Source organism: Prunus avium, chromosome 3, assembly GCF_965620075.1.
Source record: "Prunus avium chromosome 3, drPruAviu1.hap1.1, whole genome shotgun sequence".
In the NCBI taxonomy this organism is placed as follows: domain Eukaryota; kingdom Viridiplantae; phylum Streptophyta; class Magnoliopsida; order Rosales; family Rosaceae; genus Prunus; species Prunus avium.
In genome coordinates this window covers 33,632,900-33,646,488 of record NC_142286.1, presented here as the reverse complement: position 1 = coordinate 33,646,488, position 13,589 = coordinate 33,632,900, and the positions used below count along the sequence as shown (strand labels likewise).

Sequence of the window (13,589 nt, the reverse complement as noted above, 5' to 3'; positions counted from 1 at the left end):
AAGGCCGTTAATGCCTTTGACAAATGGTTTGATCAAAACTCCCAACAAAATCATCCACTATTGTAGGCCAAACTTGACAAAAGTTTGATAAAAATAACAACGGATATGACCCGCGTTACGTATTATGTTTGATTTTCCTCTTCTCTAATATAACTTGTATGAGAAAGAAAAAAAATACAATTAAACAAAGAGAAAAGGAAAACCGTTCAAATTTCAAGTGAGAAAAATAATCAATCGTTGCATTATGCATGTATAGGTGGCCGGCCAAGTACCCAAACATTATATTCGATCAGCTGTCATCAGCTATGTGAAGCCATTTTTATGGTGGCACAGGCTGTTTAGTGTAAATATTATTTGATTATATATTGTATTTTTACTTTGTAAATTTTCGATGTGGGACGTACATTCTTCAACAACGAGCGAGCAGTAAAGTGAGATGTAATACATTTTATTCTCTAACAATGAGCTAGCAGTAAAACAGAACCCCAAGCTTTTATTTTTTGCATACTTTTTTCTGTATGAATTAATTTTTCTACTTTTGTTTCAAGCTCTCCTCACTGATCTTATTGCATAAAGCTCTTCGTTTTTTCTGAGTCTCAGTTGGAAGTTTGACATCCGTTGCCAAACCAACTGCTTGAAGAAATCTGATCAGATACCAAGTAATATCAATTTGCCACCATTCAAATCCGTGTTGAGCTGAGTACTCAAAAGCATGGTGGTTATTGTGCCAACCCTCTCCGTGTGCCATCAATCCAATTAACCTAATTAAACAGTTGTTAAAAGTTCATTAATTGCAACAACTATTATCCATGTAAATTAAAATTATATATCTATATTTTTTTTTAATTTCATTCATGCGATTAATATTGGAGAAGCTTATAAATACCAGTTGTTTTTCGACAAATCACCAGTATCCCATACTTGTTGTCCCCAGGTGTGGCAAATCGAATTTATTCCGAAAATAGCATGGAGAAAAAGTACTGTCCTCACACCCTACAATTTTTTTAATTTTTAATTTTATAAAAAGGCCAATTAAATAAATGCAATAAAAAAAAAGAAAAAAAGAAAGAAGAGATTAACACTTGCAAATTAAATTTACCATTCCCCAAACCAAAAAGTGCATGCCTCCTTTAGTGTACAATAAAACTCCAAGAGCAACTGAGTGAAGAGGGTACGTATAATGAAGAAATCTATAGTATGCTTGGCTTTTTAAATCTGCAACGTTCTTTAATCTTGCTTCATACTGCAAAATTTTAAATGTTTAATCAAGATCAACAAAACTAATTGTTGATATATTATAGTTTGAGAGAGAGATTTATATATAATAGATTATAGAGAGAGAGAGAGAGAGAGAGGGTTTTATACACTTCCAAAACGAGTACGATAATCAAGGGCCCAACCAACGTGACTGAACCATAGTCCCCTTATTGGACTGTGAGGATCATTCCACGTGTCAGTATACTGGTGGTGGGCTCTATGTATGCTCACCCATTCAAGTGGGCTTCTCTGCAAACCAAAAAACATATTTGTTTGCTAAAACCATCAATTAAAAAACAAAAATAAAATTTCCATAGAAATGTTAGATTTGAACAAATTAACACCTGAAATGAGAGAACCCCACAATAGGCAAAGAAGTATTCAAGCCATTTTGGAAGCTTGAAACTCTTGTGTGAGAGGTTCCGGTGGAAAGATAGAGTCACACCAACGCCGGAGATATAATAAAGTGCCACGGCCGACCAAAACGCCGGCCAGGTGAAATAAAACGGCGCTAGAATGGCAAGGTAATGCAAATAGACGAGGCCAGCCAAGGTGGCTAAGTCCACAAAGTTCCATTGCCTCCCCAAAAACTCAACATGCCACTTCACCAACCAACGATCCCAATCGATCATTATTGCCACACCAAATATTTCTTTTTCTTGTGCTTCAATTCGTAGCAGGTTTTGCTCTACGTACGTAATGACTAATGAGGATATATGCATGTATAAAGAGAGCTAAGAGAGTGGAGCTCGCAGATGACTGCACTCATTCTTTTCTTTATAATTACGTTAGATGTTGAAGAACGGAAGAGTAGTCTTTGCCCCTAACAATATTACAAGAGCATTCACAAAAAGCATGAGTTTGAAAAGAAGTGGAAAACGGAAGTCTTTGCCCTAGCTAGCTCCAACTAAAACGCAAGAGTATATTCATTCCCACTGCCGAATTTCACCTCATTGAAACTCTTGAATGATTTTTGTATAAAATATCATGTTAGAATGAGTCTTTTTTTAATATAAAATGTTAGTTTTCAAAAAGACGAGTCAACATCCCACTACTAGCAACACCGATATTGTCCCCAACTTATATTCTTCAACAAATATCAGTACACTATATATTATAGCTAGCTTGCCACGTAGATTGGGGAAGTAAAAAGTTGGTTAATTTTTGCAGTCAGTCGTTGTCTTGGAAGTTGATTTATTAGTTACCAACAAATAATGTGTGTTTTTCGGCAAAATTAATAATGTCCTTTTCTGAATTATAAAGTGTACCGTCGTTTTGTAGGTGAAGATAGTAATGTTTCGTTAATCACCTTAGGCCTTAAGATGCTGGGAGCCATTTGTTTTTGTATGTATTGTTTGTTTCTTGGGCCAGACTAACAAAGACCCTTCATTCTAGCCTCCCGGCATAACATATACCTGATGCAACGCACTCATTATAAATGTTGTAAAATTTTCATTTGTGGATTAATAAAGGAAGAAGAGAAACTATCTATCTACGTTGCCAAATGCTATAATGGGTTTATAATTTGATTTACACACCCAATAATTATCTTTTCAGAAAGTGAATTTTGCAGTTTTATTTTGGCTCAGGTGATGAACTCAACATTTTTTTTAAATATAAAAGTCAAGAACAACAAACGTACATGTGATAATAAATAAAGAACGGGTGCGGATGTTCCATACCAAACGACATTCAGATTCCAAATATTTATTTCAACCGTCCTCACTTATTATTATTATTATTTTTTTCAATACTGCATGAATTTTAAAAAATGAATATTCTAAAGAGGAAAAACCTTTGCTATAGTTTTTATTTATTTATATATATATTTTAATGAAAGGTGCACTGGAGCAAGAATGCAGATGCATGGCTAGAGCTAGATGGGCATAATTCATCCGACCAATGAAACAACATGGCCATAGATGACATGATATGCTTGGCAAGTTGGCCAGAGAGATGACGTGACATTCCCTAATTTGCTAACAACTCTGAGTCTATATAATATGAAAGCTTTCTTCTTTCTTTTCCATGCAATACTAATCTCATTTCAACATATAAAAAGAAATGGGAAGAAGTTGGGTGACGCAGTGGAGGGTAGAGTTTTTGGGGAGGGAATGGAACTTCGTGGACATAAGCTCAGTGGTTGTGGTTTTGGGTCTGCATTGCCTTACACTCTTAGCTCCATTTCATTTCAACTGGGATGCATTTTGGGTGGCTGTGGCTCTCTATTTTGCCACAGGTGTTAGTGTGAATCTGTCTTACCATAGGCAACTTTCCCATCGGAGTTTTAAGCTTCCCAAATGGCTTGAATACTTGTTTGCCTATTGTGCTGTTCTATCATTTCAGGTGTGTGTGTGTGTCATATGTTTTCATTTTATCTATCTTTGAATTTTAGTGGAATTTTTTAATAATATTTGGACTCTTTTTTGTCTTCTCGAATTTGTTTGCAGAGAAGTCCACTTGAATGGGTGAGCATACACCGATCTCACCATCAATTTACAGATACACCGAAAGACCCTCATAGTCCCGTTAGAGGATTATGGTATAGTCACATTGGTTGGGTTTTCGATTATCGTTCTCGATTTGGAAGTGTACGGAATTCTTTCTCTTTCACCAGTTCTTAATTCTACGAAGAAAGAGATAAAAACATTCTTAATCATGTAATGAAAGAGATAAAAATATTCTTAATTATGTGATGAGAGAGATAAAAACATACGGTTGTGTATAACTGGTTATACACCTAACATGGAAAATTGACATAATAATAATAATAATTTTATACCTTGATAATTTGCAGTATGAAGCAGGAATGAAGAACGTTGGAGATTTGATAAAGGATCCATTCTATAGATTTCTTCAGCATACGTACCCCCTTCATGCAATCAGTTTTGGAGCACTGCTGTATGCTGTAGGAGGACTACCTTTTTTGGTCTGGGGACTGGTAATAAAAATGCTCTTGTCAAGTCAAGGTCTAGCTTTTTGGCTTTTTGACAAAAAACACGAAAATAGTCGAAGGAAAACGAAATAAAAAATCTCATGGTGAACAATTTGGTTGTTGTAAATTAAATAATGGTAGCTTCAGTACTGTTTATATACGTACAAGATATAATTTCTCAATTATGGTGTTGCCCTTTCCTTATATTTTCGCAGTTAGTTGGATTTGATTTCTTTCTTTGTAGGGTGTGAGATCTGTGGTTTTTCTCCACGCTACTTTTGGAATAAATTCAATTTGCCACACTTGGGGACAAGTAGTATGGGATACTGGCGATTTATCCAAAAACAACTGGTATTGAAGCAAATTGATGATATTACTTAGATGTGTGTGTGATTGAAAATGTACTCTCTAATTTGAATTTGAATTTGCTTAGGTTAATTGGATTGATGGCACATGGAGAAGGTTGGCACAATAATCACCATGCTTTTGAGCAATCAGCTCGGCACGGCCTGGAATGGTGGCAGATTGATGTAACTTGGTATGTAATAAGATTTCTTGAAGTGGTTGGTTTGGCAACAGACGTAAAGCGCCCTACTGAAACTCAGAAGAAACGAAAAGCTTTAAGCAACAACTACAAGATCAGCGAGGAAAAGCTTGAGACAAAAGTGATCAACAATGGAAAGCTTTGAAGTTTGGAGATGGAAACGCTATGAACCTTATTTCGCTATGCAGCGCCTATATATATATGCTTTAAAGATTACTTAAGTTTACTTTCGTCAATTGATATGCATATATATATATATAGGTGTGTTATATATATATATATATATGCTGATATTTGTGTGTTATAACTTATGATTGTGTGAATAAAACAAACATTATATATGCTGATTTTGTATGAACATTAATGTATGCATATAAGTGTGTATTTCATACACACACCTAGATTATGATTGTTGCATAATCCAAAATTGCCATGGTAACCAGTGTAGAAAAGAAGAAGAACACAAAATAGGAGAAGTTGAGGCAGCAGCTACCAAACCACAAAATCGCCTGGTTTGAATTCACAGCAGTTGATGTGAGAATGTGAAGAAATGTCTCATATTTTGGAAAGCTGAGAAACCTAGTAAGGACTTATAAGGAGTTGAGATACTCCCCCAATTGCCAATTGGTTTTGGGGTGAAACCAAAACTTCATTCAGTTGAGAGGTTGAATTTGTAATCGAATAAGCAAGTTAATGTAACCTAGCTAGTAGCAAATCTTCATTATTGTTTTCAGAAAACCAGTAACCCTTACATTGAGTTCAATCGTATAACTGTGAGGAGTTTATAGATTAATTGTGGATATTAATTCAACACATTATTATATATCTTGTTTCGTCTTACTTTTCATGTTGTTATTGTGTTTACTATAGAAAGTCACATCGTTTCAGGTCTTGATTATGATCAATATAAGAAAAAAAATATAAACATTTAAACTTGACACTCTGAAACTCACATAGTACTCTGATATCAGTACATAAAAAGTAAATATCTATTTGGGGTTCATGTGGTTACATATATACTTACCTCGACTCTCTCTCTCTCTCTCTCTCACACACACACACACATTGGAAATTGCATGTACCATACTTCTATGTTAAACAGAGTCTTCATTTCATCATCCATATATATGCCAAAGTCGTCCAAACCCTAGCTAGTGGAAAAGTGAAATGTACCCAATTTTTTATTGATGATCTGGCGTACACTGTGTATGATACACATGCATGCTTGATTGATTGTCAATGTGGTCTCCACCTTTGATAAATTCTGATCTATTGTTTAGCATCGCGTTTGTCTTTGCTCCAGGCCCCATCACTTTGAATTAGCCAACCGCACCCCAGGCCCAGGGATATTACTCTCTCTCTTTTCTCTGTAATTTTTGTATGACAGTATAATACTTGGCCATGAAAACAAAGCCAAGATTTGGCCACGACACAACATGGCTTATGGCTTATGGCTTATGGCTGACGTGCTCTCTCATTTTATAACAACTCGGTGTGCATGGAGAGAAACATCTTACTCTGCTGTCACTCTCTCACCCTCTCCCTATCTCTAAACACTTAAACTTAAGAACGATGTCATTTTTAAATATATATATTTTTTATCAAAGGAGAACTTCATTCAACTGTGAGAAACCATACAACGAAACAAACTTGAAAGACCGGAGGGCAAAAATACGGTATCGTTACAACATTGCCTTATCCAAATTTAAAAATTCAGTCAAAGAAAAAGTGTACTACTGCCCTCCTAATTACACATAAAGCAAAAAAACAATATAGGACATTTAGTCTAGAAAAATCTTGAATAATATAGAATGAAACAAACATTATATATGATTGTGTGAATAAAACAAACATTATATATGCTGATTTTGTATGAACATTAATGTATGCATATAAGTGTGTATTTCATACACACACCTAGATTATGATTGTTGCATAATCCAAAATTGCCATGGTAACCAGTGTAGAAAAGAAGAAGAACACAAAAGAAGAGAAGTTGAGGCAGCAGCTGCCAAACCAAGGTACAAAATCGCCTGATTTGAATTCACAGCAGTTGATGTGAGAATGTGAAGAAATGTCCCATATTTTGGAAAGTTGAGAAACTTAGCAAGGGCTTACAAGGAGTTGAGATATTCCCCCAATTGCCAATTGATTTTGGGGTGGAACCTCAACTTCGATTCAGTTGAGAGGTTGAATTCGTAATCGAATAAGCAAGTTAATGTTGTTGAGGAATATAAGCCCCACATTGGAAACTTGACTAAATAAAATACAATATATAATTAATGATTCCACTACTAATATCACCGATGCCTTTTGTGATAAAACTCCACACCTATTGGGCTTTGTAGGTGGGTTAAGTTGGAGACAATATTGGTGTTGTTAGTAGTGGGTCACTGATCCGTCTCTCTGAATTTAACAAATGTAACCTAGCTAGTAGCAAATCTTCATTATTGTTTTCAGAAAACTAGTAACCCTTGCATTGAGTTCAATCGTACGTATAACTGTGAGGGGTTTATAGATTAATTGTGGATATCAACACATTATTATATATCTTGTTTCGTCTTACCTCCACTCTCTCTCTCTCTCACACACACACACAGAGGAAATTGCATGTACCATACTTATATGTTAAACAGGGTCTTCATTTGATCATCCATACATATGCCAAAGTCGTCTAAACCCTAGCAAGTGAAAAATTGAAATGGGGGCACGTAGCTACAAGTCAAGTACACAACGGTTGAGTTTGTGTGTTGTGAGGCCTGATGGTATGGTATTAATTGAAATGTACCCCATTTTTTATATTGATGATCTGGCATACACTGTGAATGATACACATGCATGCTTGATTGATTTTCAATGGGTCTACACCATTGATAAATTTCTGATCTATTGTTTAGCATCTGTGTGTTTGTCTTTGCTCCAGGCCCCATCACTTGTTAGTTGTTCTGCTGCTGCATCTAATCAAATAAATTTAACCTTTTTTCTTTGAATTAGCCAACCGCGCGCACCCCAGGCCAGTGATATTTTCTCTGTAATTTTTGCATGACAGAACTTGCAGTATAATACTTGGCCTTGAAAACAAAGCCAAGATTTGGCCACAACATAACATGGCTTATGGCTATGGATGACGAAACATATGCTGACGTGCTCTCTCACATTTGATAACAACTTGGTGTTCATGGAGAGAAACATCTTACTCTGCTGTCACTCTCTCACCCTCTCCCTATCTCTACACACTTCAACTTAAGAACGATGTCATTTTTAAATATATATTTTTTATCAAAAGAGAACTTCATTCAACTGTGAGAAACCATACAACGAAACAAACTTGAAACACCGGAGGGCAAAAATATGGCCTTGTTAAAACTAGGGGTGGCATTTTAGATCAAAAAGCCGCAAAAATCAACCGACAATTTACCGTAATGGAACCGCAATCGCGGGAAACCGAACCGCATTTGCAGTTGCGGTTACGGTATTTGATTTTCAAAACTTGCGGTTACCGCAAACCGCGACTATATTTTTTTTTTTTAAATTCTACAAGGAAATGGAACATATGACAACTTGTAAGTAATTAGTTTATTTATGCTCATGTTATTTATGCTTCTTCTTATAATAAAATGTACTAAACTTATGTTGTTTTATTTGTAGATAGCATTAGTGCTCAACACAACACAACGGGGTCCTTCAAATCCACTCACCACCACCAACACTTAAGTTTGTAACTTTAGTTTGTAACATTGGTGCATTGCATTTTCCTTTTAGTTTGTAATTTTAATTAACTTTGAATTGGATTTTTCCTTTGGGTTGTAACTTTAATTCATTTTGCATTCCATTTTCCTTTTGGTTTGTAACTTTAAAGGAATTGAAATGCTTAAGAAGTTGAGGTTATGAATGCTTGAGAAGTTTAACTTTAAGGGCATGTTTACGTATCAGTAATAGAGAAAGTAAGGAATCAGAGAATTTAGGAATCGGGGAACTACTGAATCGGTGTGGGAAGAATCATTCCCATTAAGCTGTTTACTAAACATATGGAATTAGCAAAGGAATAGAGTTGATTCCCATTGGTATTGTTTATTAATTTTCATGAATCAGAATCCAAATTAATTTGATTACTAAAATGCCATGCACATTTTCACCACAACACATATATAATTCTCTAATTGGCTAAGGAGACCAAACTAATCTGGTAGCAAACTAGTAAGGCGGTGTAAACATGAGGAATCAATATGTTGAACAAGATGAACAACAAGAGGCCAGTTCAATGATAATGTTAATAACACCTTTGTCAAGAGCCAATTTCAAACGAAAAAATAAACTCCAATAAATATATATCTTTCACATACGTAACTAGTAAACAATCAAATAATAATGACTTGCATAATCTTCATATTACCAAAAAAAGATATATATAATCTCCACAAAAGTCTTTATCTATGACCATACTATGTTTTGTGATGAATGTGAAGACAGAAGATAAAAGAAGAAGATAGATAGATAGAATGATTTACATAGCACAAGGCGTTGCTGCTGCTTATGAGAGGTTGTGTCTGCAACGATAACGTGAAAAAGAAGTTGGAGCGTCTTGGAACTCCTTGGCGTGAGTTTTTATTTTTTTTTAGGGTTTGGGGTTTTTTGGAATTATGGTAAAGTAGTAAAGGTATTTTTGGAAGTTATTAAGAGAAAACAGGTATGGGAATCGTATCGACTACTCCCCCCTAGGTGATCTGATACCCAATTTTGAGGGGATATGATTACGGATTTTGAGGTAGGGACCACTTATTTTTTCATTCCTAATTGCAAGTAAATGCAGGGGAAGTCAGGAATGGAAATCATTCCCTTTCCTCCCATACCCATTACTGATATGTAAACATGCCCTAATTGGAATGTTTGGAATTATAACTTTAATTTTCTTTAGGTTGTGAATGTTTGAGAAGTGGAGGAGGTTATGAATTTATATATGCTTGAGAAGTTGAGGTTGTGAATTTATTTCTTTAGGTTGTAATTTATATTTTTGGATTAAAGTATGCTTGAACTCAAAATGCTTCAAAAGAAGTATCAAAATTAGGCCTAAAATGTGAAATATTGGATTTTTATGACACAAAAAGAACTTGCGGTTTTAAACCGCCAATTAACGGTAACCGATCGCTTTTTGCGATTTACCGCATTGCGGTCGGTTTGCGATTTCAAAAATCACCATACCACAAATAGTCGGTCGATTTGCGGTTTGGGCAAAAATTCGCGATTACCGAACCGCAACCACCCCTAGTTAAAACATTGTCCTATAAAGCCTTATACAAACTTGAAAAAGAGTACCACTGTCCTCCCAATTACTCGTAAGGCCAAAAAAAAAAACAATCTACGACATTTCCCTATCTTGATCCGGACTTGAATCAAGCCAACATCTCCCCAAAAAAACCTTGTGTCCTCCTCCAAACCAAATTGGGCAAGTGCATGCGCCACCCTATTGCCCCTTCTAGGTTTTGATACACCACATCTAATTTCCAGCTTGCTTGGCTGCTCTTGGGCTTGGGCTCTCTATTGTTTGCCACTTTTTCACACCCCATTTGATGAGCTGGTTGGTTCTTAATTTATTAGTTGACAACTTCCTTGGTGTCTCTAGGCCCAGCTGTATCATTTCTCGCTTGTGTGAACAAATAACAATGCTAAGAATACCAACATTCCTTGCATATTTTTATTAGAAAAAACTAAAGGCATCTTAACAAAGCAACAGCAAAAATATTCATAGCTGAAATTAGAGTCTCCATTATTTCATTGTTTAGATTAGAGTTTTCCATTGTTGACTATTGTTTCAAGCCTGTCCTCGCTGATTTTTTTCTTGTACAAAGCCTTCCGTTTCTTCTGAGTCTCTGTTGGGAGTTTCACGTCTGTTGCCAAACCAACAGCTTGAAGAAATCTGATCAGATACCAAGTAAGATCAATTTGCCACCATTCAAATCCGTGTTGAGCTGAGTACTCAAAAGCATGGTGCCATCAATCCAATTAACCTAATTAAACAGTTGTTAAAAGTTCATTTTGTGTACAATCTATAGTATGCTTGGCTTTTTAAATCTGCAACGTTCTTTAATCTTGCTTCATACTGCAAAATTTTAAATGTTTAATCAAGATCAACAAAACTAATTGTTGATATATTATAGTTTGAGAGAGAGATTTATATATAATAGATTATAGAGAGAGAGAGAGGGTTTTATACACTTCCAAAACGAGTACGATAATCAAGGGCCCAACCAACGTGACTGAACCATAGTCCCCTTATTGGACTGTGGGGATCATTCCACGTGTCAGTATACTGGTGGTGGGCTCTTTGTATGCTCACCTATTCAAATGGGCTTCTCTGCAAACCCAAAAACATATTTGTTTGCTAAGACCATGAATTAAAAAAACAAAAACAAAATTTCCATAGAAATGTTAGATTTGAACAAATTAACACCTGAAATGAGAGAACCCCACAATAGGCAAAGAAGTATTCAAGCCATTTTGGAAGCTTGAAACTCTTGTGTGAGAGGTTCCGGTGGAAAGATAGAGTCACACCAACGCTGGTGATATAATAAAGTGCCATGGCCGACCAAAACGCCGGCCAGGTGAAATAAAACGGTGCTAGAACAGCAAGGTAATGCAAATAGACGAGGCCAGCCAAGGTGGCTAAGTCCACAAAGTTCCATTGCCTCCCCAAAAACTCAACATGCCACTTCACCAACCAACGATCCCAATCGACCAAATATTTCTTTTTCTTGTGCTTCAATTCGTAGCAAGTTTTGCTCTACGTAAGTAATGAGGATATATGCATGTATAAAGCGAGCTAAGAGAGTGGAGCTCGCAGATGACTGCACTCATTCTTTTCTTCATAATTACGTTAGATGTTGAAGAACGGAAGAGTAGTCTTTGCCCCTAACAATATTACAAGAGCATTCACAAAAAGCATGAGTTCGAAAAGAAGTGGAAAACGGAAGTCTTTGCCCTAGCTAGCTCCAACTAAAACGCAAGAGTTCCAACTGCCGTATTTCACCTCATTGAAACTCTCGAAGGATTTTTGTATAAAATATCATATTAGAATGAGTCTTTTTATTTATTTATATAAAGTGTTAATTTTCATAGAGATGGGTCAGCTGCCCACTACTAGCAACACCAATATTGTTCCCAATTTAATCACCTTAAAAGCCAGTAAGTGTGGGGTTTTATCACAAAAGGCATCGGTGCTATTGTATTTTATTTAGTCAAATTTGCTAAAATATGAATATATATTTGGGTTTGAATATATTAGGTTGTTATTTTATTCTTCTCCATAAGGAGGTATATATATGAGTTTACATGAGTGTTTTACAAGAAATTAGATATAGTAAGAGATTAGGAAAGTATCTTCTAATTATACAATGATTTGACAACTATATAAAAAAAGGACGTAAATCCCTTAATTAATCAAGGAAATACATCTCGTTTATTAATTAGGAGACTCACTTCAACACTCCTCCTCAAGTTGGTGCATTTACGTCACAAATGCCCAACTTGGTAAGTGAGTCATAAAATACTCTGCCACAAATAGCTTTGGTTAAGATATCTTCCAGTTGATCTTCTGATTTTACATATGGTAGGCGAATGATCTTCTTCTCAATTTTTTCTTTGATAAAATGTCTATCTACATCAACATGTTTGGTTCGATCATGTTGAACTGGATTATGGGCAATATCAATGGCTGACTTGTTGTCACAATGCAACTCCATTGGCTTTTTTGGCTTGAAGCCCAATTCCGTCAAGAGTTTTTTGATCCACAGGGGAGGGGTACCATTAGCATTAGACACCACCGACGAAGTGGATGATTTGCAATTAATAAGTTAGTCAGGAAAATGTTATGTGATTCGTAGAACCCGATTCGATAATTCATGCGGATTTTTGAGAGGACGTATGAAAAAATAGAACCTTTGGTGGTGTTAATAGAAGCACAAGTCCGGGTAGCCGGGTCAGTAGGATTGACCACATGCTTCTGTGAGTCTGCAATAAGAGGAGAATCGTAGGGATTCCTGACATCGCAGCGGAAGTAAGATGTGATATGAGAATGTGAGGGATTTTGATTGGAGGAATTTGATTTGAGGAATTTGATGTAGGAATTGGATTTGAGAGATATGTGTATAAGATTTGAGGAATTTGATTTGAGGAATTTGATGTAGGAATTTGATATAGGAATTGGATTTGAATATGAGAAATTTGAGATAAGGCATTTGAGGACTTTAGATTTGAGGGATTTGGATTTGGGGAAAAATATGAGGAATTTGATTTAGGGTTTTGGATTTGAATATGATAAATTTGAGATAAGGCATTTGAGGACTTTAGATTTGAGAGATTTGGATTTGGGGAAAAATATGAGGAATTTGATTTAGGGTTTTGGATTTGAATATGAGAAATTGGAGATAAGGCATTTGATGACTTTAGATTTGAGGGATTTGGATTTAGGATAAATATGAGAAATTTGATATGAGGAGTTTAAAGAACACAGAAACCCTGTGAACACGGCTAAGGACACAGAAACCCTGTGAACACTCCTTAAGAACATAGAAACTTCTCTTCAATCATCTTCTCTCCCTGAAGAGAAGGGTATGTCGAAGTCAAGAAAGAGGCAAAATCTCCATGAGAAAGAGAAACAGATCCTTTTTCACTCCTCCTCCCCCCCTTGAAGAGGAGGGGAGGAGAAATTTTGATATGAGAATTTAGAGACAATCAAGAATCGATTGCTCTGATACCATGCTAAAATATGAATATTTGGGTTTGAATATGTTATGTTGTTATTTTATTCTTCTCCATAATGAGGTATATATAAGAGTTTACATAGTGCTTTACAAGAAA

At 35.7% G+C, this 13,589-nt stretch overlaps 2 protein-coding genes and 1 pseudogene across 3 annotated transcripts; 1 reads left to right on the top strand and 2 right to left on the bottom strand.

Moving 5' to 3' along the window:
• Nucleotides 1–337: 337 nt before the first annotated feature.
• Nucleotides 338–1,966, bottom strand: LOC110771455 (palmitoyl-monogalactosyldiacylglycerol delta-7 desaturase, chloroplastic-like). The gene is made up of 5 exons (XM_021975758.2): nt 1,602–1,966; nt 1,366–1,506; nt 1,100–1,243; nt 887–993; nt 338–761 (listed from the first exon to the last, which is right to left on the bottom strand). Exons 1-5 carry the CDS (start codon nt 1,887–1,889, stop codon nt 533–535), a joined length of 909 nt encoding a protein of 302 aa, XP_021831450.2. The 5' UTR covers nt 1,890–1,966; the 3' UTR covers nt 338–532.
• Nucleotides 1,967–3,317: 1,351 nt separating this feature from the next.
• Nucleotides 3,318–5,077, top strand: LOC110771445 (putative lipid desaturase ADS3.2, chloroplastic). The gene is made up of 5 exons (XM_021975743.2): nt 3,318–3,603; nt 3,708–3,848; nt 4,055–4,198; nt 4,437–4,543; nt 4,626–5,077. The coding sequence occupies exons 1-5, from the start codon at nt 3,322–3,324 to the stop codon at nt 4,879–4,881; spliced, it is 930 nt and encodes a 309-aa protein (XP_021831435.2). The 5' UTR covers nt 3,318–3,321; the 3' UTR covers nt 4,882–5,077.
• A 4,671-nt stretch (nt 5,078–9,748) lies between these two features.
• Nucleotides 9,749–12,776, bottom strand: LOC110771456 (delta-9 acyl-lipid desaturase 2-like; annotated as a pseudogene). The gene is made up of 4 exons (XR_015834557.1): nt 12,669–12,776; nt 11,185–11,514; nt 10,948–11,088; nt 9,749–10,833 (listed from the first exon to the last, which is right to left on the bottom strand). The product of XR_015834557.1 is annotated as a delta-9 acyl-lipid desaturase 2-like (transcript).
• Nucleotides 12,777–13,589: the final 813 nt, after the last annotated feature.

Bases quoted from the DNA above. Each gene is read 5' to 3' on its own strand.
- LOC110771455 (XM_021975758.2), bottom strand. From the start codon at position 1,889: ATGATCGATTGGGATCGTTGGTTGGTGAAGTGGCATGTTGAGTTTTTG. The intron at 1,244-1,365 runs GTATAAAACCCT...AAAATTTTGCAG, and splicing joins ATCGTACTCGTTTTGGAAGT to TATGAAGCAAGATTAAAGAA. The intron at 994-1,099 runs GTAAATTTAATT...AAAAAATTGTAG, and splicing joins ACTTTTTGGTTTGGGGAATG to GGTGTGAGGACAGTACTTTT.
- LOC110771445 (XM_021975743.2), top strand. From the start codon at position 3,322: ATGGGAAGAAGTTGGGTGACGCAGTGGAGGGTAGAGTTTTTGGGGAGG. The intron at 3,849-4,054 runs GTACGGAATTCT...GATAATTTGCAG, and splicing joins ATCGTTCTCGATTTGGAAGT to TATGAAGCAGGAATGAAGAA. The intron at 4,199-4,436 runs GTAATAAAAATG...CTTTCTTTGTAG, and splicing joins CTTTTTTGGTCTGGGGACTG to GGTGTGAGATCTGTGGTTTT.